Source organism: Mustelus asterias, unplaced genomic scaffold (genome assembly GCF_964213995.1).
Source record: "Mustelus asterias unplaced genomic scaffold, sMusAst1.hap1.1 HAP1_SCAFFOLD_1441, whole genome shotgun sequence".
NCBI lineage: Eukaryota > Metazoa > Chordata > Chondrichthyes > Carcharhiniformes > Triakidae > Mustelus > Mustelus asterias.
In genome coordinates this window covers 26,211-47,039 of record NW_027591386.1, presented here as the reverse complement: position 1 = coordinate 47,039, position 20,829 = coordinate 26,211, and the positions used below count along the sequence as shown (strand labels likewise).

Sequence of the window (20,829 nt, the reverse complement as noted above, 5' to 3'; positions counted from 1 at the left end):
TTATATATAGAATAACAGATACCCGGGAGTGAGTTACAGACTGGAATCTAATCGAGGGGTTCAGGGTGGTTTATATATAGAATAACAGGTACCCGGGAGTAAGTTACAGACTGGAATCTAATCGAGGGGTTTGGAATGGGTTTATATATAGAATAACAGGTAGCCGGGAGCTGGTATCCTGTGAGATGTTGAGCTGTTATATTTGTCCCCGCTTGGGTAACTGTTTGAAGCTGCTGTGCTGGTTGATAAACATAGGAAGCCTGTTACACTGGCGACCTCTCTATAGTGTGACTCTGCCAGAGCTGTCACGCAGCCTCGTGCCTGACTGTCCACTTTGTACTGGATGTTGCTTCAGACTTCCTCCAAGCAGCCGTTGTTAAAGTGTGCAGCCTGCTTAGCCGAGTTTCTCTCTTCCCACAGATCTACCAGTACATCCAGAGCCGTTTCTATCGCTCCCCCGAAGTGCTGCTTGGCATGCCCTATGACCTGGCCATTGACATGTGGTCCCTGGGCTGTATCCTGGTGGAGATGCACACCGGAGAGCCTCTCTTCAGCGGGTCGAACGAGGTGAGATTACGGTCCTCCTGCCTGCTTACGGTGCAGTGTTGGAGCTATTGCCTCTCCCCAGCTCTGTGCTGTCGCTACCTAATGCTTCTCCTTCTCTGCTTTCCCCCTTCAGGTGGATCAGATGAATAAGATAGTGGAGGTTGTTGGCATTCCTCCCAGTCACATGCTGGAACAAGCACCCAAAGCCCGCAAGTACTTTGAGAAGCTCTCTGACGGACTATGGGTCATCAAGAAAGTGAAGGATATGAAGAAGGTATGTGTGGGGTACTGGTGGCACTAAACCGTTCGGAAAGCGGGTTTGCTGGGCTGTGTATCTGTCCTCACAGTGCATGCGGGCTGGAGAAAGGGAGCAACTCCACACGCAGCTCCCTGTATCAGGGTCAGGGGGAGGGGGTGGAGGAGAGTGCAGAGGGAGGGGGGCAAGGCGGGTTCGGGGCGAGGGCAAGGGGGGGTGAGGGGGCGGATCGGAGCGAGATGGGGGAGACGGGGGTCGGGGCGAGGGGGTATCAGGGGTTGGGGCAAGGCGGCGGGTCGGGGCGAGGAGGGGGTTGGGGCGAAGGGGTGGCGAGGTTGAGGGGGGGTCGGGGGGAGGGGGGCGAGGGGGATGGCACATGGCTAAGGGGGGCAGTGAGGGGTGGGTAACGGCGAGGGCAGGGGGTCTGGTGCCACTGGTGAGTGGGGGGTGACACTGGAAAGCAATAGGAGCAGCTGGGATTGTAACCGTACCCCCTCCTCTCCTCTCAGGAATACAAAGCAGCTGCCTCACGTAAACTCCACAACATCATTGGCATCGAGACTGGGGGTCCCAATGGGCGGCGAGCTGGTGAACCTGGCCACACACCCGCCGAGTACTTGAAGTTCAAGGACTTGATTCTGAGGATGCTGGACTATGACCCGAAAACACGAATCACCCCTTTCTATGCACTTCAACACAACTTCTTCAAGAAGACACTGGATGAAGGGACAAACACAAGTAACAGCATCTCGACCAGCCCTTCAGTGGAACACAGCCAGTCAGCTAGCACTGCCAGCTCTCTGTCCAGCTCAGGTACAGGCCCCCCTCCCTCATCCACCCACCCTCATTGCCCTGATCCACTGCCCTCCCTCCATCAACCATCCATCTTCTACAGATCAAATGCTGCGGTTGCTAGAACCTGAAAGGTGCGGGGTGGCACGGTAGCACAGTGGTTAGCACTGCTGCTTCACAGCTCCAGGGACCCGGGTGGCACGGTAGCACAGTGGTTAGCACTGCTGCTTCACAGCTCCAGGGACCCGGGTGGCACGGTAGCACAGTGGTTAGCACTGCTGCCTCACAGCTCCAGGGACCCGGGTGGCACGGTAGCACAGTGGTTAGCACTGCTGCTTCACAGCTCCAGGGACCCGGGTGGCACGGTAGCACAGTGGTTAGCACTGCTGCTTCACAGCTCCAGGGACCCGGGTGGCACGGTAGCACAGTGGTTAGCACTGCTGCTTCACAGCTCCAGGGACCCGGGTGGCACGGTAGCACAGTGGTTAGCACTGCTGCCTCACAGCTCCAGGGACCCGGGTGGCACGGTAGCACAGTGGTTAGCACTGCTGCCTCACAGCGCCAGGGACCTGGGTTTGATTCCCGGCTCGGGTCACTGTCTGTGTGGAGTTTGCACATTCTCCTCGTGTCTGCGTGGGTTTCCTCCGGGTGCTCCAGTTTCCTCCCACAGTCCAAAGATGTGCGGGTTAGGTTGATTGGCCATGCTAAAATTGCCCCTTAGTGTCCTGAGATACGCAGGTTAGAGGGATTAGCAGGTGAATATGGGGGTAGGGTCTGGGTGGGATTGTGGTCGGTGCAGACTCGATGGGCCGAATGGCCTCTTTCTGCACTGTAGGGTTTCTATGATTTCTAAAAACAGAAAAAGCTAGAAAACCTCAGCAGGTCTGACAGCAACTGTGGGGAGAGAATGGAGCCAATGTTTAGAGTCTGGATGACCCTGCGTCAGAGCTGATTTTTCCTCTCTCTCTAACCCAGGGATCTATCTTCCACAGTTCATGGTCACCTTATCCCTGGTTGTAAATTCACTGTCGAGTTCAGAAGAAATCAGCCAGGGTTCCTGCTCCTGATCCCTGTCCAGTGATCCCTGGGTTAGAGAGAGGGGAAATCAGCCAGGGTTCCTGCTCCTGATCACTGTCCAGTGATCCCTGGGTTAGAGAGAGGGGAAATCAGCCAGGGTTCCTGCTCCTGATCACTGTCCAGTGATCCCTGGGTTAGAGAGAGAGGGGAAATCAGCCAGGGTTCCTGCTCCTGATCCCTGTCCAGTGATCCCTGGGTTAGAGAGAGGGGAAATCAGCCAGGGTTCCTGCTCCTGATCACTGTCCAGAGATCCCCTGGGTTAGAGAGAGAGGGGAAATCAGCCAGGGTTCCTGCTCCTGATCACTGTCCAGAGATCCCCTGGGTTAGAGAGAGGGGGAATCAGCCAGTGTTCCTGCTCCTGATCACTGTCCAGTGATCCCTGGGTTAGAGAGAGGGGGGAAATCAGCCAGGGTTCCTGCTCCTGATCACTGTGCAGTGATCCCTGGGTTAGAGAGAGAGAGGGGGGGAATTAGCCAGAGATCCTGCTCCTGATCACTGTCCAGTGACCCCTGGGTTAGAGAGAGAGGGGAAATCAGCCAGGATTCCTGCTCCTGATCACTGTCCAGTGATCCCTGGGTTAGAGAGAGAGGGGAAATCAGCCAGGATTCCTGCTCCTGATCACTGTCCAGTGATCGCTGGGTTAGAGAGAGAGAGGGGGGGAATTAGCCAGGGTTCCTGCTCCTGATCCCTGTCCAGTGATCCCTGGGTTAGAGAAAGGGGAAATCAGCCAGGGTCCCTGCTCCTGATCCCTGTCCAGAGATCCCTGGGTCAGAGAGAGAGGGGAAATCAGCCAGGGTTCCTGCTCCTGATCACTGTCCAGTGATCCCTGGGTCAGAGAGAGGGGAAATCAGCCAGGGTTCCTGCTCCTGATCACGGTCCAGTGATTGCTGCTGTGGAATGTGTGAGAGGAAGCCAGGACTGATTCTCTTGCAGTGTTTCTCATGGAGCAGAGTGTCTGGTGGGCTGCCCTGTAACATGTGTCTGATAATTGACGGTGTACATGATCATCCTGGTCGATTCTTGGAACCAATGATGTGCTATGCTGGAACAAGCACGAGCAGCACCAGAAAACCATTCTTATGCTCCACGAGCTTCCAGATACAACTCTGATGAAAGAATAGCAGCTTGTCTCCAGCTCCTTCTCCTGGAGTTTATATCCAGGCTTGTCAGGACACTGCTCTTTCTTTGCCAGTCAACACCATCATTCCATCTGTCTATACTCTTGTGCTTATCATCAACTTTTACTTTCTCCTTTGGCTTTTCACCTTCATTTGTGGATTCAATAAGGCAGTCGAACACTCAGTACAGTACAGGTGGGGACGGGTCTGTCACTGGATAACACTGGGGTACAGTACTGGTGGGGACGGGTCTGTCCCTGTATAACACTGGGGTACAGTACTGGTGGGGACGGGTCTGTCACTGTATAACACTGGGGTACAGTACTGGTGGGGTTGGGTCTGTCACTATAACACTGGGGTACAGTACAGGTGGGGACGGGTCTGTCGCTGTATAACACTGGGGTACAGTACTGGTGGGGGCGGGTCTGTCGCTGTATAACACTGGGGTACAGTACTGGTGGGGACGGGTCTGTCGCTGTATAACACTGGGGTACAGTACTGGTGGGGGCGGGTCTGTCGCTGTGTAACACTGGGTTGCATACTGGTGGGGACGGGTCTGTCACTGTATAACACTGGTACAGTACAGGTGGGGACGGTCTGTCGCTGTATAACACTGGGGTACAGTACTGGTGGGGACGCGTTTGTCATTCTATAACAGTGAGGTACAGTACAGGTGGGGATGGGCCTGTCACTGTATAACACTGGGGTACAGTACAGGTGGGGATGGGCCTGTCACTGTATAACACTGGGGTACAGTACAGGTGGGGTTGGGTCTGTCACTGTATAACACTGGGGTACAGTACTGGTGGGGGTGGGTCCGTTTATAACACTGGGGTACAGTACTGGTGGGTACGGGTCTGTCACTGTCTAACACTGGGATACAGTACTGGTGGGGACGGGTCTGTCACTGTATAACACTGGGGTACAGTACTGGTGGGGATGGGTCTGTCACTGTATAACACTGGGGCACAGTACTGGTGGGGACGGGTCTGTCACTGTCTAACACTGGGGTACAGTACTGGTGGGGATGGGTCTGTCACTGTATAACACTGGGGTACAGTACTGGTGGGGACGGGTCTGTTCCTGTATAACACTGGCTGCAGTACGCACAGGGACAGGTCTGTCGCTGTGTAACACTGGGTACAGTTTTGGTGGGGACGAGTCTGTCACTGTATAACACGGGGGTACAGTACTGGTGAAAACGGGTCTGTCACTGTATAACACTGGGGCACAGTACTGGTGGGGACGGGTCTGTCACTGTATAACACTGGGGTACAGTACTGGTGGGGATGGGTCTGTCACTGTATAACTCTGGGGTACAGTACTGGTGTGGATGGGTCTGTCGCTGAATAACACTGGGGTACAGTGCTGGTGGGGACAGGTCTGTCACTGTATAACACTGGGGTACAGTACTGGTGGGGACGGGTCTGTCACTGTATAACACGGGTACAGTACTGGTGGGGACGGGGCTATCGCTGTATAACACTGGGGTACAGTACTGGTGGGGACGGGGCTATCGCTGTATAACATTGGGGTACAGAACTGATGGGGACGGGTCTGTCACTATAACACGGGGGTACAGTACTGGTGGGAATGGGTTGGTCACTGTATAACACGGGTACAGTACTGGTGGGGATGGGTCTGTCTCTGTATAACACTGGGTACAGTACTGGTGGGGACGGGACTGTGGCTGTATAACACTGGGGCACAGTACTGGTGGGGATGGATCTGTCACTGTATAACACTGGGGCACAGTACTGGTGGGGATGGGTCTGTCTCTAACACTGGGGGACAGTACTGATGGGGACGGGTCTGTTGCTGTATAACACTGGGGTACAGTACTGGTGGGGACGGGTCTGTCACTGTATAACACTGGGATAGAGTACTGGTGGGGTTGGGTCTGTCGCTGTATAACACTGGGGTACTGTACTGGTGGGGACGGGTCTGTCACTGTATAACACTGGGGTACAGTACTGGTGGGGTTGGGTCTGTCGCTGTATAACAGTGGGGTACAGTACTGGTGGGGATGGGTCTGTCACTGTATAACACTGGGGTACAGTACTGGTGGGGACAGGTCTGTCACTGTATAACACTGGGGTACAGTACTGGTGGGGACGGGTCTGTTCCTGTATAACACTGGGGTACAGTACTGGTGGGGATGGGTCTGTCACTGTATAACACTGGGGTACAGTACTGGTGGGGATGGGTCTGTCACTGTATAACACTGGGGTACAGTACTGGTGGGGACGGGTCTGTCACTGTATAACACTGGGGTACAGTACTGGTGGGGACGGGTCTGTTCCTGTATAACACTGGGGTACAGTACTGGTGGGGATGGGTCTGTTCCTGTATAACACTGGGGTACAGTACTGGTGGGGACGGGTCTGTTCCTGTATAACACTGGGGTACAGTACTGGTGGGGACGGGTCTGTTCCTGTATAACACTGGGGTACAGTACTGGTGGGGGTGGGTCCGTTTATAACACTGGGGTACAGTACTGGTGGGTACGGGTCTGTCACTGTCTAACACTGGGATACAGTACTGGTGGGGACGGGTCTGTCACTGTATAACACTGGGGTACAGTACTGGTGGGGATGGGTCTGTCACTGTATAACACTGGGGCACAGTACTGGTGGGGACGGGTCTGTCACTGTCTAACACTGGGGTACAGTACTGGTGGGGATGGGTCTGTCACTGTATAACACTGGGGTACAGTACTGGTGGGGACGGGTCTGTTCCTGTATAACACTGGCTGCAGTACGCACAGGGACAGGTCTGTCGCTGTGTAACACTGGGTACAGTTTTGGTGGGGACGAGTCTGTCACTGTATAACACGGGGGTACAGTACTGGTGAAAACGGGTCTGTCACTGTATAACACTGGGGCACAGTACTGGTGGGGACGGGTCTGTCACTGTATAACACTGGGGTACAGTACTGGTGGGGATGGGTCTGTCACTGTATAACTCTGGGGTACAGTACTGGTGTGGATGGGTCTGTCGCTGAATAACACTGGGGTACAGTGCTGGTGGGGACAGGTCTGTCACTGTATAACACTGGGGTACAGTACTGGTGGGGACGGGTCTGTCACTGTATAACACGGGTACAGTACTGGTGGGGACGGGGCTATCGCTGTATAACACTGGGGTACAGTACTGGTGGGGACGGGGCTATCGCTGTATAACATTGGGGTACAGAACTGATGGGGACGGGTCTGTCACTATAACACGGGGGTACAGTACTGGTGGGAATGGGTTGGTCACTGTATAACACGGGTACAGTACTGGTGGGGATGGGTCTGTCTCTGTATAACACTGGGTACAGTACTGGTGGGGACGGGACTGTGGCTGTATAACACTGGGGCACAGTACTGGTGGGGATGGATCTGTCACTGTATAACACTGGGGCACAGTACTGGTGGGGATGGGTCTGTCTCTAACACTGGGGGACAGTACTGATGGGGACGGGTCTGTTGCTGTATAACACTGGGGTACAGTACTGGTGGGGACGGGTCTGTCACTGTATAACACTGGGATAGAGTACTGGTGGGGTTGGGTCTGTCGCTGTATAACACTGGGGTACTGTACTGGTGGGGACGGGTCTGTCACTGTATAACACTGGGGTACAGTACTGGTGGGGTTGGGTCTGTCGCTGTATAACACTGGGGTACAGTACTGGTGGGGATGGGTCTGTCACTGTATAACACTGGGGTACAGTACTGGTGGGGACAGGTCTGTCACTGTATAACACTGGGGTACAGTACTGGTGGGGACGGGTCTGTTCCTGTATAACACTGGGGTACAGTACTGGTGGGGATGGGTCTGTCACTGTATAACACTGGGGTACAGTACTGGTGGGGATGGGTCTGTCACTGTATAACACTGGGGTACAGTACTGGTGGGGACGGGTCTGTCACTGTATAACACTGGGGTACAGTACTGGTGGGGACGGGTCTGTTCCTGTATAACACTGGGGTACAGTACTGGTGGGGATGGGTCTGTTCCTGTATAACACTGGGGTACAGTACTGGTGGGGACGGGTCTGTTCCTGTATAACACTGGGGTACAGTACTGGTGGGGACGGGTCTGTTCCTGTATAACACTGGCTGCAGTACGCACAGGGACAGGTCTGTCGCTGTGTAACACTGGGTACAGTTTTGGTGGGGACGAGTCTGTCACTGTATAACACGGGGGTACAGTACTGGTGAAAACGGGTCTGTCACTGTATAACACTGGGGCACAGTACTGGTGGGGACGGGTCTGTCACTGTATAACACTGGGGTACAGTACTGGTGGGGATGGGTCTGTCACTGTATAACTCTGGGGTACAGTACTGGTGTGGATGGGTCTGTCGCTGAATAACACTGGGGTACAGTGCTGGTGGGGACAGGTCTGTCACTGTATAACACTGGGGTACAGTGCTGGTGGGGACAGGTCTGTCACTGTATAACACTGGGGTACAGTACTGGTGGGGACGGGTCTGTCACTGTATAACACAGGGGTACAGTACTGGTGGGGACGGGGCTATCGCTGTATAACACTGGGGTACAGTACTGGTGGGGACGGGGCTATCGCTGTATAACATTGGGGTACAGAACTGATGGGGACGGGTCTGTCACTATAACACGGGGGTACAGTACTGGTGGGAATGGGTTGGTCACTGTATAACACGGGTACAGTACTGGTGGGGATGGGTCTGTCTCTGTATAACACTGGGTACAGTACTGGTGGGGACGGGACTGTGGCTGTATAACACTGGGGCACAGTACTGGTGGGGATGGGTCTGTCTCTAACACTGGGGGACAGTACTGATGGGGACGGGTCTGTTGCTGTATAACACTGGGGTACAGTACTGGTGGGGACGGGTCTGTCACTGTATAACACTGGGATACAGTACTGGTGGGGACGGGTCTGTCACTGTATAACACTGGGGTACAGTACTGGTGGGGTTGGGTCTGTCACTGTATAACACTGGGATACAGTACTGGTGGGGACGGGTCTGTCACTGTATAACAGTGGGGTACAGTACTGGTGGGGACGGGTCTGTCACTGTGTAACACTGGGGTACAGTACTGGTGGGGACGGGTCTGTCACTATAACACTGGGTTACAGTACTGGTGGGGACGGGTCTGTCACTGTATAACACTGGGGTGCAGTACTGGTGGGGATGGGTCTGTCACTGTTTCACACTGGGGTACAGTACTGGTGGGGATGGGTCTGTCACTGTATAACACTGGGGTACAGTACTGGTGGGGACGGGTCTGTCACTGTATAACACTGGGGTACTGTACTGGTGGGGACGGGTTTGTCACTGTATAACACTGGGGTACAGTACTGGTGGGGATGGGTCTGTCACTGTATAACACTGGGGTACAGTACTGGTGGGGACGGGTCGGTCGCTGTATAACACTGGGGTACAGTACTGGTGGGGACGGGTCTGTCACTGTATAACACTGGGGTACAGTACTGGTGGGGACGGGTTTGTCACTGTATAACACTGGGGTACAGTACTGGTGGGGACGGGTTTGTCACTGTATAACACTGGGGTACAGTACTGGTGGGGACGGGTCTGTCACTGTATAACACTGCGGTACAGTACTGGTGGGGACGGGTTTGTCACTGTATAACACTGGGGTACAGTACTGGTGGGGACGGGTCTGTCACTGTATAACACTGCGGTACAGTACTGGTGGGGATGGGTCTGTCACTGTATAACACTGGGGTACAGTACTGGTGGGGACAGGTCTGTCGCTGTATAACACGGGTACAGTACTGGTGGGGACGGGTCTGTCACTATATAACAGATGGGTTATATACGCACTTCTGAGCGGGCAGCGGAGTGAGTAGGGAGCAGAGTGTGGGCTTTGGCTCCGAGGGCTTTGGCTCCGAGGGCTTTGGCTCCGAGGGCTTTGGCTCCGAGGGCTTTGGCTCCGAGGGCTTTGGCTCCGAGGGCTTTGGCTCCGAGGGCTTTGGCTCCGAGGGCTTTGGCTCCGAGGGCTTTGGCTCCGAGGGCTTTTGCTCCGAGGGCTTTGGCTCCGAGGGCTTTTGCTCCGAGGGCTTTTGCTCCGAGGGCTTTTGCTCCGAGGGCTTTTGCTCCGAGGGCTTTTGCTCCGAGGGCTTTTGCTCCGAGGGCTTTTGCTCCGAGGGCTTTTGCTCCGAGGGCTTTTGCTCCGAGGGCTTTTGCTCCGAGGGCTTTTGCTCCGAGGGCTTTTGCTCCGAGGGCTTTGGCTCCGAGGGCTTTGGCTCCGAGGGCTTTTGCTCCGAGGGCTTTGGCTCCGAGGGCTTTGGCGAAAACAGGCGGAGGCAAGGAACGTTTTTTTAATCCAAAACTACAAAGGAAATGGCAGGTATGAGTGAGAGGCCAGATTGCTGCATTCGGTGTGGGATGTGGGAGTTCCTGGAATCGACTTGCCTCCCGGTGGTCCATAAGTGTGCCAGATGCATGGAACTGCAACTCCTGCGGGACCGTGTAAGGGAGCTGGAGCTGTGGCTCGATGGCCTCAGTTTAGTTAGGGAAAATGAGATAATAAGCAGGTAGTCACACCGGGGCCTCAGAAGGAAGACAAGTGGGTCACAGTTAGGAAGGGTAAAAGTCAGAAGGGTAATGTACCAGAAAGTACCCCAGTGGCAGTCTCCCATAATACTAAGGGCTGGGCAACAGATGGGAGAGGGGAAGGGAGTGAGCAGTCAGTGGAGGGATCCCCTGTGGTTACCCTCCAAAATAGGTATATTGTTTTGGATTCTGTGGAGAGGGATCTCTCCAGGGGTAAGCGACGAAGACCAGACCGCCTGCCCAGAGACAGGCTCAGAGGCCCAGAAGGGAAAGAAGGGGATTCGGAGAGAAATAGTGGTGGGGGATGCGATGGTTAGAGGCACGGACAGGCGGTTCTGTGGGTGCGAACGAGAATCCAGGATGGTAGTCTGCCTCCCTGGTGCCGGGGTACTGGATGTCTCCGAGAGGGTAGGAAGCATATTAAAAAGGGAAGGTAATCAAACAGATGTAATTGTACACATTGGTGAAAATGACGTAGGTAGAAAGAGCAGGGGGGTCATACGAGAGCAATTCAGGGAGATGGGTGCTAGGCTAAAAAATAAGGCCTCTAGGGTAGCAATCTCTGGACTGCTCCCAGTGCCTAGTGCTAGTGAGGCCAGGAACCAGGAGATTCTACAATTGAACACGTGGCTAAAGGACTGGTGCAAGAGGGAAGGTTTCAAATTCATCGATCATTGGGAAGTCTTCATAAGAGGATGGCACCTGTACGGAAAGGATGGGTTACACCTTAACTGGAAGGGCACAAATATCCTGGCTGGGAGTTTTGCGAGAGTGTTTCGGCAGGGTTTAAACTAGTGTGGCAGGGGGGTGGGGATCAAAACAGTAGGTCAGTAAATACTGAGGCTGGGGTCGAGCTGGGGGCCAGGGCAAAGCTAGCTAAGAAGAGGAGCATTCTGGAGCAGGATGACCTGAGTGGGCCTGGAGGTCTGGAGTGCATCTGCTTCAATGCGAGGAGCGTAACGGGTAAAACAGACGAACTTCGGGCCTTAATGCTTACGCGGAATTTGGATGTGGTTGCGGTGACGGAGGCATGGTTAAAAGGACAGGACTGGCAGCTGAATATTCCGGGGTATAAGTGTTTTAGGCGAGACAGAGGAGGGGCTAAAAAAGATGGGGGAGTAGCGGTATTAGTTAGGGAGCATATTACAACGGTGCAGAGGGTGGACAACTTAGAGGGGTCATGTAATGTGGGTGGAGCTCAGAAACAGGAAAGGTGCAATCACTATGCTGGGGGTATACTACAGGCCACCCAACAGCCCACGGGAAGTGGAGGAACGGATATGTCAGGAGATTCTGGATAAGTGCAGAAAAAATAGGGTTGTTGTAGTGGGAGACTTCAATTTCCCTGGTATAGACCGGAAAGTGCTTAGGGCTGGGCGTCTGGACGGGGAGGAATTTGTAAAATGCGTACTGGAAGGTTCTTTGGAACAGTATGTAGATAGCCCAACTAGAGAGGGGGCTATACTGGATCTAGTTCTGGGAAATGAGCCCGGTCAGGTCGTCAAAGTTTCGGTAGGGGAACATGTGGCAAATAGTGACCACAACTCTGTTAACTTTAGGATAGTAATGGACAAGGACGAGTGTTGTCCTAAGGGTAGGGTGCTAAATTGGGGGAAGGCTAACTATAGCCGGATTAGGCAGGAATTGGTGGCCGTTGATGGGGAGAGGCTGTTCGGGGGTAAGTCCACGTCTGGCATGTGGGAGTCTTTTAAGGAACAGTTGATAAGGCTGCAGGACAGGCATGTGCCTGTAAGAAGGAAGGATCGGAAAGGTAGGATTCGAGAGCCGTGGATAACCAGGGAAATTGAGGGACTGGTCAAAAAAAAAAGGGAGGCATACGTTAGGTCCAGGCAACTGAAAACAGATGGAGCTCTGGAGGAATAGAGAGAGTAGGATAGAACTCAAACGGGGAGTTAGAAGGGCAAAAAGAGGTCACGAACTGTTCTTGGCAGATAGGATTAAGGAGAATCCTGAGGCATTTTATTCATATGTTAGGAACAAAAGAGTTGTCGGGGAAAAAGTCGGACCTCTCAGGGACAGAGGGGAATTATGCTTTGAACCTAAGAGAAAAGGGGAGATCCTAAATGAATACTTTGCATCGGTTTTCACAAAGGAGAGGGACTTGTTAACTGGGAGTGTCTCAGAGGGAGGTGTTGACCCGTTAGAGAGAATCTCCATTACAAGGGAGGAAGTGTTAGGTTTTTTAGGGAACATTAAAACTGACAAATCCCCAGGGCCTGATGGCATCGATCCTAGACTGCTCAGGGAGACAAGAGATGTAATTGCTGGGCCTCTGACGGAAATCTTTGTCTCTTCATTGGACACAGGTCAGGTCCCTGAGGATTGGAGAATAGCGAATGTGGTACCATTATTTAAGAAGGGTAGCAGGGATAACCTGCGTAATTATAGGCCAGTGAGCTTGACGTCCGTGGTAGGGAAGTTGTTGGAGAGGATTCTTAGAGACAGGATGTATGCGCATTTAGAACGGAACAATCTCATTAGTGACAGACAGCATGGTTTTGTAAGAGGGAGGTCGTGCCTTACAAATTTGGTGGAGTATTTTGAGGAAGTGACAAAAACGGTTGACGAAGGAAGGGCCGTGGATTTCGTCTATATGGATTTCAGTAAGGCATTTGACAAAGTCGCTCATGGCAGGTTGGTTAAGAAGGTTAAGGCTCATGGGATACAAGGAGAGGTGGCTAGATGGGTAGAAAACTGGCTTGGCCACAGGAGGCAGAGGGTAGCAGTCGAAGGGTCTTTTTCCGGTGGGAGGTCTGTGACCAGTGGTGTTCCGCAGGGCTCTGTACTGGGACCTCTGCTATTTGTGATATATATAAATGATTTGGAAGAAGGTGTAACTGGTGTTATCAGCAAGTTTGCGGATGACACGAAGATGGCTGGAATTGCGGATAGCGATGAACATTGTCGGACAATACAGCAGGATATAGATAGGCTGGAAAATTGGGCGGAGAAATGGCAGATGGAATTTAATCCAGATAAATGCGAAGTGATGCATTTTGGAAGAACTAATGTAGGGAGGAGTTATACAATAAATGGCAGAGCCATCAGGAGTATAGAAACACAGAGGGACCTAGGTGTGCAAGTCCACAAATCCTTGAAGGTGGCAACACAGGTGGAGAAGGTGGTGAAGAAGGCATATGGTATGCTTGCCTTTATAGGACGGGGTATAGAGTATAAAAGCTGGAGTCTGATGATGCAGCTGTATAGAACGCTGGTTAGGCCACATTTGGAGTACTGCGTCCAGTTCTGGTCGCCGCACTACCAGAAGGACATGGAGGCGTTAGAGAGAGTGCAGAGAAGGTTTACCAGGATGTTGCCTGGTATGGAGGGTCTTAGCTATGAGGAGAGATTGGGTAAACTGGGCTTGTTCTCCCTGGAAAGACAGAGAATGAGGGGAGACCTAATAGAGGTGTACAAGATTATGAAGGGTATAGATAGGGTGAACAGTGGGAAGCCTTTCCCAGGTCGGAGGTGACGATCACGAGGGGTCACGGACTCAAGGTGAGAGGGGCGAGGGAAAACTCAGATATTAGAGGGACGTTTTTTACACAGAGGGTGGTGGGGGCCTGGAATGCGCTGCCAAGTAGGGTGATGGAGGCAGACACGCTGACATCGTTGAACACTTACCTGGATAGTCACATGAGCAGTCTGGGAATGGAGAGATACAAACGAATGGCCTAGTTGGACCAATGAGCGGCACAGGCTTGGAGGGCCGAAGGGCCTGTTTCCTGTGCTGTACTGGTCTTTGTTCTTTGGTGTGGACGGGTCTGTCACTGTATAACACGGGTACTGTACGGGTGGGGACGCGTCTGTCACTGTATAACACTGGGGCACAGTACTGGTGGGGATGGGTCTGTCTCTGTATAACACTGAGGTGCAGGACCGGTGGGGACGGATCTGTTGCTGTATAACACTGGGGTACAGTACTGAGGGGGACGGATCGATCGCTGTATACTACTGGGGTACAGTACTGGTGCGGATGGGACTGTCACTGTGTAACACGGGTACAGTACTGGTGGACATGGGTCTGTCACTGTATAACACTGGGGTACAGTACTGGTGGAGATGGGTCTGTCACTGTATAACACTGGGGTACGGTACTGGTGGGGACGGGCCTGTCACTGTATAACTCTGGGGTACAGTACTGGTGGGGACGGGCCTGTCCCTGTATAACACTGGGGTACAGTACTGGTGGGGAGGGGTCTGTCGCTGTCTAACACTGGGGTACAGTACTGGTGGGGGCAGATTTATCGCTTTTTAACACGGGTACAGTACTGGGGGGACGGGCCTGTCCCTGTATAACACTGGGGTACAGTACTGGTGGGGGCAGATTTATCGCTTTTTAACACTGGGGTACAGTATTGGTGGGGACGGGCCTATCACTGTACAACACTGGATACAGCGCTGGTAGGGACAGGTCTGTCGCTGTATAACACTGGGGTACAGTACTGGTGGGGACGGGTCTGTCACTGTATAACACGGGGGAACAGTACTGATGGGGACGGGTCTGTAGCTGTATAACACTGGGGTACAGTACTGATGGGGACGGGTCTGTCACTGTATAACACTGGGTTACAGTACTGGCGGAGATGGGTCTGTCTCTGTATAACACTGGCGTACAATACTGGTGGGGACGGGTCTGTCACTGTGTTACACTGGGTTTCAGTACTGTGGGGACAGGTCTGTCACTGCGTAACACTGGGGTACAGTACTGATGGGGACGGGTCTGTTGCTGTATAACACTGGGGTACAGTACTGGTGAGAATCGGTCTATCACTGTATAAGACTGGGGTACAGTACTGGTTGGGACGGGTCTGTCACTGTGCAACACTGGGGTACAGTACTGATGGGGACGGGTCTGTCACTGTGTAACACTGGGGTACTGCCCTGGTGGGGACGGGTCTGTCTCTGTATAACACTGGCGTGCAGTGCTGGTGGGGACCTGTCTGTCACTGTATAACACTGGGATACAGTACTGTTGGGTACGGGTCTGTTGCTGTATAACACTGGGGTACAGTACTGATGGGGACGGGTCTGTCGCTGTGTAACACTGGGGTACAGTACTGCGGACGGGTCTGTCACTATAACACTAGGGTACAGTACTGGTGGGGACGGGACTGTCATTGTATAACACTGGGGTACAGTGCTGGTGGGGACGGGTCTGTCCCTGTGTAACACTCGGGTACGATACTGGTGGGGATGGGTCTGTCACTGTATAACACTGGAGTACGGTACTGGTGGGGACGGGTCGGTCGCTGTATAGCACTGGGGTACATTACTGGTGGGGAGGGTTCTGTCACTGTATAACACTGGGTTACAGCACTGGTGGGGACGGGTCTGTCACTGTTTAACACTGGGGTACAGTACTGGTGGGGAGGGTCTGTCACTGTATAACACTCGGGTACAGTACTGGTGGGGACGGGTCTGTCGCTGTATAACACTGGGGAACAGTACTGGTGGGGACGGGTCTGTCGCTGTATAACACTGGGGTACAGTACTGATGGGGACGGGGCTATCGCTGTATAACACTGGGGTACAGTACTGGTGGGGACGGGTCTGTCGCTGTATAACACTGGGGTACAGTACTGGTGGGGACGGGGCTATCGCTGTATAACACTGGGGTACAGTACTGGTGGGGACGGGGCTATCGCTGGATAACACTGGGGTACAGTACTGGTGGGGATGGGACTATCGCTGTATAACACTGGGGTACAGTACTGGTGGGGACGGGGCTATCGCTGTATAACACTGGGGTACAGTACTGGTGGGGACAGGGCTTTCGCTGTATAACACTGGGGTACAGTGCTGGTGGGGACGGGGATATCGCTGTATAACACTGGGGTACAGTACTGGTGGGGACAGGTCTGTCACTGTATAACACTGGGGTACAGTACTGGTGGGGACGGGGCTATCGCTGTATAACACTGGGGTACAGTACTGGTGGGGACAGGGCTTTCGCTGTATAACACTGGGGTACAGTGCTGGTGGGGACGGGGATATCGCTGTATAACACTGGGGTACAGTACTGGTGGGGACAGGTCTGTCACTGTATAACACTGGGGTACAGTACTGGTGGGGAGGGGTCTGTCGCTGTATAACACTGGGGTACAGTACTGGTGGGGACGGGGCTATTGCTGTATAACACTGGGGTACAGTACTGGTGGGGATGGGTCTGTCGCTGTATAACACTGGGGTACAGTACTGGTGGGGACGGGTCTGTCGCTGTATAACACTGGGGTACAGTACTGGTGGGGACGGGTCTGTCGCTGTATAACACTGGGGTACAGTACTGGTGGGGACGGGGCTATTGCTGTATAACACTGGGGTACAGGACTGGTGGGGACGGGGCTATCGCTGTATAACACTGGGGTACAGTACTGGTGGGGACGGGCCTATTGCTGTATAACACTGGGGCACCATACCGTGTGCTGTGTGTTCTAATGGGTTATTTGTCACTCTGCGCTCCTGGATGGGTTTGATGTTTGCTGCTGCTTTGATTTTGTTCCATTTCCAGTCGGAGTTGGGGGATTGGTTATGGTTTTTGTCCAGAATGTTGGTCCTGTTCCGTGGCCTGTGTAACTATTTGAATGTCTTGCTCCTTTTCCATGCTGCTGTTGTCAGCTGCTTGTGTTTTGTACCTGCAGTGTCTCTGTGTGCTTTCTATCTCCCTGTTTGATTGTGTCTCCCTCACTCTTTCACCATTACCCCTCCACCCAATCGAGTCCCTGCTCCTGGGGTCTCCACTTCTAACCGTTGACCGTTCCTACTCCCAGGTGGCTCCAGCGGCTCTTCGAGTGAGACCCGGAATCAGCGGTACACCAACCGATACTTCAACAGCACCGAGGTTCACACGGACTATGAAATGCACAGTCCACAGGTACGGGGTCTCCGAACCTCTCCATTCAGTGACCTAGCTATTGATCAGTGCATGTTGGGGAATTGGGAGGGTCACAAGCCAATGATAGTCAAAAAGCTCCTGGTCTGAACGCAGCACAGTCTGTCCGACATGGTGAAGACACCCTGCCAGTTTCCTGGATCCCATTCACGGCAATGGAGGAGAAGCCTGCTCCCAGACTGACATGCAGTTCTTTTCTTCAGGAAGATCCGGGCCTTCCTCCCTCCCGACACTCACTGTCTTCAGAAGTAACTCTTGTGTGTTTTCTTTGCTTCATTTCGGACATCTTGGCTGTATTCTTTAGTTGGTTGTTGAAGAGGTAAAGTATTGTGCAGAGTGCAGGCTACGTGTCACGTTTTTCAGTGACTGCCCATCTTTTATCTTATTTGTAAAGCTGGTGATTGTGACCTATGTGACTGATGTGTGTGTATATGTGTGTGTGTGTGTGTGTGTGCATGTGTATATCTGTTTGTGTGTGTGTATATCTGTTTGTGTGTGCGTGTGTATATCTGTTTGTGTGTGCGTGTGTATATCTGTGTGCGTGTGTATATCTGTGTGCGTGTGTATATCTGTGTGCGTGTGTATATCTGTGTGCGTGTGTATATCTGTGTGCGTGTGTATATCTGTGTGCGTGTGTATATCTGTGTGCGTGTGTATATCTGTGTGTGTGTGTGTATATCTGTGTGTGTGTGTATATCTGTGTGTGTGTGTATATCTGTGTGTGTGTGTATATCTGTGTGTGTGTGTATATCTGTGTGTGTGTGTATATCTGTGTGTGTGTGTATATCTGTGTGTGTGTGTATATCTGTGTGTGTGTGTATATCTGTGTGTGTGTGTATATCTGTGTGTGTGTGTATATCTGTGTGCGTGTGTATATCTGTGCGTGTGTATATCTGTGTGTGTGTGCATATATATATATATATATTTGTGTGTATATCTGTGTGTGTGTATATCTGTGTGTGTGTGTGCATATATATATATATATTTGTGTGTATATCTGTGTGCGTGTGTATATCTGTGTGTGTGTATATCTGTGTGTGTGTGTGCATATATATATATATATTTGTGTGTATATCTGTGTGTGTGTATATCTGTGTGTGTGTGTGCATATATATATATATATTTGTGTGTATATCTGTGTGCGTGTGTATATCTGTGTGTGTGTGTGTGCATATATATATATATATCTATTTGTGTGTATATCTGTGTGCGTGTGTATATCTGTGTGTGTGTGTGCATATATATATATATCTATTTGTGTGTATATCTGTGTGCGTGTGTATATCTGTGTGTGTGTGTGCATATATATATATATATCTATTTGTGTGTATATCTGTGTGTATGTGCGCACGTCTGCCTGTGTCTTATTCTCCCCGTGTACGGGCTCCAGCTAATGGCTAACGCTGTGACCCGCTGTGCCAGTGTGCTGCTGTGCCCACTGTGTTGCCCAGCTTCCTGGGGCCGTGTTGTTCCCTTGCATGAAGTTTGTTTCATCGCTGTGTCTTTGTAAGGATTGTCAAGAGTCCATTGCCCCCCTCGTCTCCCCCCTACTCCAACCTCCTACAGCTGAAGAATCCACCTTTGGAAAAGGACGCAGGGCCACTAAATGAGAGAAGAGGCAGGGGATGGTGTGTGGACTCTGAAGAAGGTCGTGCTGTCATTGTGGAGTTTCCTGCTTTACTCCGCCATCTCCAGTAGGTGGGAGCGGGAGCGGGATTCCTGCAGCTTCACTGAGCATGGCTGGAGTCTCATCCTGATGCTGTTGCAAGTACTGTGACAACTTGTGGGCCGAAGGGCCTGTTTGTGCTGTATTTTTTCTATGTTCGATGTTCTATCCTTCCTATAGCGCGGCGCCCAGAACTGTGCACAATATTCCCGCTGAGCTCTGACCAGTGTCTTGTATAAGTTCAGCACAACCTCCTGGCTCCTGTTCTCTGTGCCCGTTAATAAATCCCAGAATACTATCTGCATCATTAACTGCTCTCTCCCCCTGTCCCACCGACACTGGTCTCTGCACAGATACCCCCAGCTCCCTCTGCTCCCGCCCCCTCTGAGAATTTTACCCTCTATTTTATGTTTTCTCTCCATGCTCTTCCTCCCAGAATGCATCACCTCACACTTCTCCACATTGAAAGTTATCGGCCGCCTGTCCACCCACTCCCCCAACCTGTCTCCATCCTTTGGAAGTTCTACACAGTCCTCCTCACAGTTTACAATATTTCCAAGTTTTGTGGCATCTGCAAACTTTGAAACTGTGCCCTGCACAGCGAGATCGAGATCATTAATGTGTATCAGGAAAAGCAAGGGCCCCAGTACCGACCCCTGGGAAACTCCAAGACAAACCTTCCTTCAGCCTGAAAAATATCCACTGGCCCTTACTCTCTGCTCCTGTTATTCAGCTGATTTTGAGTCCATGTTGCTGCTGTCCCTTTTATTCCATGAGCTGTAACTTTTCTCAAAAGCCTGTTGTGTGGCACTGTATTGAATGCCTTCCGAAAGTCTATATACACCACATCCACAGCATTACCCTCATCAACCTCCTCTTGTCACCTCCCACAAAACACTCCAGCAAGTTAGAGAGACACAATTTCCCCTTTAGAAATCCATGCTGGCTCTTCCCAATCCCACATTTTTCAATGTGATTCCTAATTCCTGAAGAATTGTTTCTGGGAGTTTTCCCACCACTGATGTGAAACTGACTGCTCTGTAATTGTTGAGCTTATCTTTATAATCTATTTTTAACAAGGGCATAACCTTTGCAATTCTCCAGTCCTCTGGCACCTCCTCGGAGTCAGAGAAGACGGGAAGATTATGACCAGCGCTGCTACAATTTCCATCCTCACTTCCTTCAGCGCAGCAACTCAGAAGCACTCACCAGCAAGGATCACTTGACAGTGATCAGGAGCAGGAACCCTGGCTGATTTCCCCTCTCTCTCTGACCCAGGGATCACTGGACAGTGATCAGGAGCAGGAACCCTGGCTGATTTCCCCTCTCTCTCTGACCCAGGGATCTCTGGACAGTGATCAGGAGCAGGAACCCTGGCTGATTTCCCCCCTCTCTAACCCAGGGATCACTGGACAGTGATCAGGAGCAGGAAACCCTGGCTGATTTCCCCTCTCTCTCTAACCCAGGGATCACTGGACAGTGATCAGGAGCAGGAATCCTGGCTGATTTCCCCTCTCTCTCTAACCCAGGGATCACTGGACAGTGATCAGGAACAGGAACCCTGGCTGATTTCCCCTCTCTCTCTAACCCAGGGATCACTGGACAGTGATCAGGAGCCCTGGCTGATTTCCCCTCTCTCTAACCCAGGGATCACTGGACAGTGATCAGGAGCCCTGGCTGATTTCCCCTCTCTCTAACCCAGGGATCACTGGACAGTGATCAGGAGCAGGAACCCTGGCTGATTTCCCCTCTCTCTCTAACCCAGGGATCACTGGACAGGGATCAGGAGCAGGAACCCTGGCTGATTTCCTCTCTCTCTCTAACCCAGGGATCACTGCACAGGGATCAGGAGCAGGATCCCTGGCTGATTTCCCCTCTCTCTCTCTGACCCAGGGATCACTGGACAGT

At 52.3% G+C, this 20,829-nt stretch overlaps 1 protein-coding gene across 2 annotated transcripts in view; it reads left to right on the top strand.

Annotated features, from left to right (window-relative positions):
- LOC144488290 (dual specificity tyrosine-phosphorylation-regulated kinase 1A-like) overlaps positions 1 to 20,829 on the top strand; it is a 47,921-nt gene that overhangs the window by 24,866 nt on the left and 2,226 nt on the right. The window contains exons 7-10 of one of the 2 annotated variants that reach the window (XM_078206338.1): positions 421 to 567; positions 680 to 820; positions 1,312 to 1,615; positions 17,134 to 17,237. In XM_078206338.1, coding sequence (XP_078062464.1) covers positions 421 to 567; positions 680 to 820; positions 1,312 to 1,615; positions 17,134 to 17,237 — 696 coding nt within the window. The remainder of the gene's footprint in view (positions 1 to 420; positions 568 to 679; positions 821 to 1,311; positions 1,616 to 17,133; positions 17,238 to 20,829) is intronic. The other variant, XM_078206339.1, reaches the window with a different exon arrangement.